Raw genomic sequence first — 3,164 nt, forward strand, 5'->3', positions numbered from 1 at the left:
GCTGGAGCAGGGGAAGAGTGTGAGGAGTCCTCCCCCTGAGGAGGAAGGAGCAGCAGAAACAACATGTGATGAACTGACCTCAACCCCCATTCCCCGTCCCCCTGTGCCGCTGGTGGGGAGGAGGTAGAGAAATCGGGAGTGAAGTTAAGCCTGGGAAGAAGGGAGGGGTGGGGGGAAGGTGTTTCAAGATTTAGTTTTTATTTCTCATTATCCTACTCTGATTTGATTGGCAATAAATTAAAGTGATTGGCAATAAATTAAAGTGAGTCTGTTTTGCCTGTGATGGTAATTGGTGAATGATCTCTCCCTGTCCTTATCTTGACCCATGAGCCTTTTGTTGTATTTTCTCTCCCCTGTCCAGCTGAGGAGGGGGAGTGATAGAGCAGCTTTGGTGGGCACCTGGTGTCCAGCCAAGGTCAAACCACCACAAGTATCCAGTCAGTCCTCCTGTGTTCAGAGTACTGACTTCTTTCACCTGTGTGCTTTCAAGTTTGTTATTTGAAGCATCTTTATGTTTACTACATTCTTTGAGAAAGGGCAGACCAATAGTAATTCTGTAGCTGTGATACCTATTTAGAAACACTACCTAAATTCAGTTTCTGTAAGAAAGTTTTTTGTGGGTTTTGGGGTTTGTTTTGGGTTTTTGTGGTTTCTTTTTTTTTTTTCTTTTACCTAAATCATTCCAGTTAAAAGGCATCCCAAATTACTTGTATCAGTCTTTTAGATTTAAAAATGTATTAATTTTTGTCATGCTTTTCCAGGTACTCAGATCTCCTTTTTGGAAAATTTGATGTGTGCCCTATTCATAGCTTTCAGCACAGTGCTTAAGCAGAATTTATTGTCTTTGCTTGAAACTGACAAATGTTTTTCATCAGTGGTTCCTATCGCGTTTAAAGAGAAACTGGTGCATTTATTGTTCTGATTCTGTTTTGATATTTCTTGCAGAAAGTGTTGAAATGCTTCAGAGTGATAAAGGAGTATATACACAAAGAGTAGCTCTTTTTTGTTTTCCATATATATTATTCCTGAAACCACTGTGAAAACGAAAATAGTTCTTGGAGTCTCTTTTCTGGATGTAACATTCAGCCATAATTATTTTGTAGCTCCTGATTCAAAACAAATTCTTTATCTTATTTAGAAGTTTGCCAAAGTATTATAACCCTCCTCTTCAGTGTCCCTTTCATGTAAATAAGTATATAATGTCACAGCCATTTTTATGCATGCACTTTGTATGGAAACAGTATTTTCTTAACTGTATCTTTGGTATGACTACGTTCCTTAAATTCCTGAAACTAGAAGATCAGGAATTTCTGTTATAGCCAAATGTTTTGTGATCATATCCTAAACCTTGAAAACAAATGCTTTTCTGAAGTTCTAGTTTTCTCACCTATTTAATAAGTCATTATTTAGAAGCTTTATGTAAGGAAATAATCCCATTGAGGTGAATTTTGAGAAAACTGTAAGATGCCATTTACTATATCTGTGGAATGTCATTATTTCAGGTCCCTTAATTTTTGGTTACAGGCATTTAGACCATCATAGACTATGGGATCCCAATGAATTTGCTGTTTCCTGCTTCAAAATCATCATGTATTCTATACAGGTAGGATTTTCTCCAGGGTTTGTTTTCCTTGCATACTTGTTTCAAGCACATGAGACAGGGTTAAATGCTCACCTCACAATGATGGACAGTAGATGAAGTCAAAGAATCCAGAAGATCTCTTTCCATAACTCCTTAGGCTTATTCTTTAAACTTTTCAAATAATAACCTAATCGTGGTTTATGATCAGAGGTTACTGATTTACTTTCAATTAATGTACTCTTGCAGAAGAAAAAAAAAATATTAAGGGATTCTTGATGGAAGGTAGTGCGGAGGTCCCTGACCAAGCTCCAAAACAAGGAGCAGGATAGCCATACTGATCTGACATTGTGCTTGATAAAGACATCTCTCTTAAGTTGGTCATGTCTCCATGTCAATACAGCTGTGCTGCTTTTACAACCCAAGAAACCAACTTCACATGGAACTGTGTTGTGCTAATTGATTTTTACTAGTGGGCAACCTCTATTGTCTGTTGTAAACGTGATCGAAGTCTGATTCTTGGATGCGTCAAGCACAGACACCCAAAAGATAAAGTCATAAAATTCCAGGTTTGTGGAAGAAAGCTGAGTTTTCTCAGCGATTGTATCAATGATGCTTTTCTGTGAGACCAGCTGAAGTCCTTGAACTGCAGTTAGCTGAATACAGTACCACTTCACACTTCCTCTGTTCTTGTAGATGTTCCTGGATATTTTAATACTGTAAGCTTTTGTGTACTGTGCTGGATGGACCTGTGTGGCTTCATCTGTCATGGTGGGTTTTTTAATCCATATTTAGTCATGTATTGATTAAAATTTATATAAAATTATAAGTAAGAATGTTGCAGGATAGGAACATGGTCATGACTATAGCTGAATGGTGTAGGAGTTCATTGTTATTAAAGTCACAGATGAAGCTTTTCTTTCTGTTTGTTTGTTTTTTAATAGGCACAGTATTCCCATCATGTAATACAAGAAATTCTTGGACACCTTGATGTTCGCAAAAGGGACTCACCACGAGTTCGTGCTGGCATTATTCAGGTTCTTTTGGAAGCAGTTGCAATAGCAGCTAAAGGATCAGTAGGTAAGTTGTCTTAAATGAAATGCATCAGGTCAAAGGATAGATTTGAAGGGTGGTGCTCATTTTTGCTTTGTTTTCAGACTGAATGAAAGCATGTATTTTGAGAAGGTTTTATATTTATTAATTTTTTTTCTCCTTAAAATGATTGAAATCTTAGTTTACAGTTACTCAAATGTACTTACTTGGTCACTTGACTGTTTTATAATCCTTTGCATTCAAAAAATGAGTAGATGTATTTTTACAGCCTTGTGAAAGGCAGGAATTCCTGTTTGATGAGAAGTCACAAAGTCTGAGACAACTGCGTGTGACTCTACAAAATGTCAAGAGCACTTTCGCTTTTTGATACAGTTGCTGTGAGATGAGTGGTAATATGGGAGTCGGGTAGAATAATCTTTGAGAAATTTTACCTTAGTAACTGTGAAGCAGCTGAAATAAGGAGAATTATGTCATTTAAGGTAGCATAGTTCCTTGAAATAAGAGTACTTATGAAGATGTGTACACATATGTA

General features: G+C 37.0%; 1 protein-coding gene across 1 annotated transcript in view; it reads left to right on the top strand.

The window, feature by feature from the left end:
* Positions 1-3,164, top strand: part of EFR3A (EFR3 homolog A (S. cerevisiae)) — an 82,087-nt gene that overhangs the window by 49,761 nt on the left and 29,162 nt on the right. The window contains exons 10-11 of the mRNA XM_009323359.1: positions 1,525-1,603; positions 2,524-2,659. Of these exons, the coding sequence (XP_009321634.1) occupies positions 1,525-1,603; positions 2,524-2,659 (215 nt within the window). The remainder of the gene's footprint in view (positions 1-1,524; positions 1,604-2,523; positions 2,660-3,164) is intronic.

Source organism: Pygoscelis adeliae, unplaced genomic scaffold, assembly GCF_000699105.1.
Source record: "Pygoscelis adeliae isolate BGI_AS28 unplaced genomic scaffold, ASM69910v1 Scaffold103, whole genome shotgun sequence".
In the NCBI taxonomy this organism is placed as follows: domain Eukaryota; kingdom Metazoa; phylum Chordata; class Aves; order Sphenisciformes; family Spheniscidae; genus Pygoscelis; species Pygoscelis adeliae.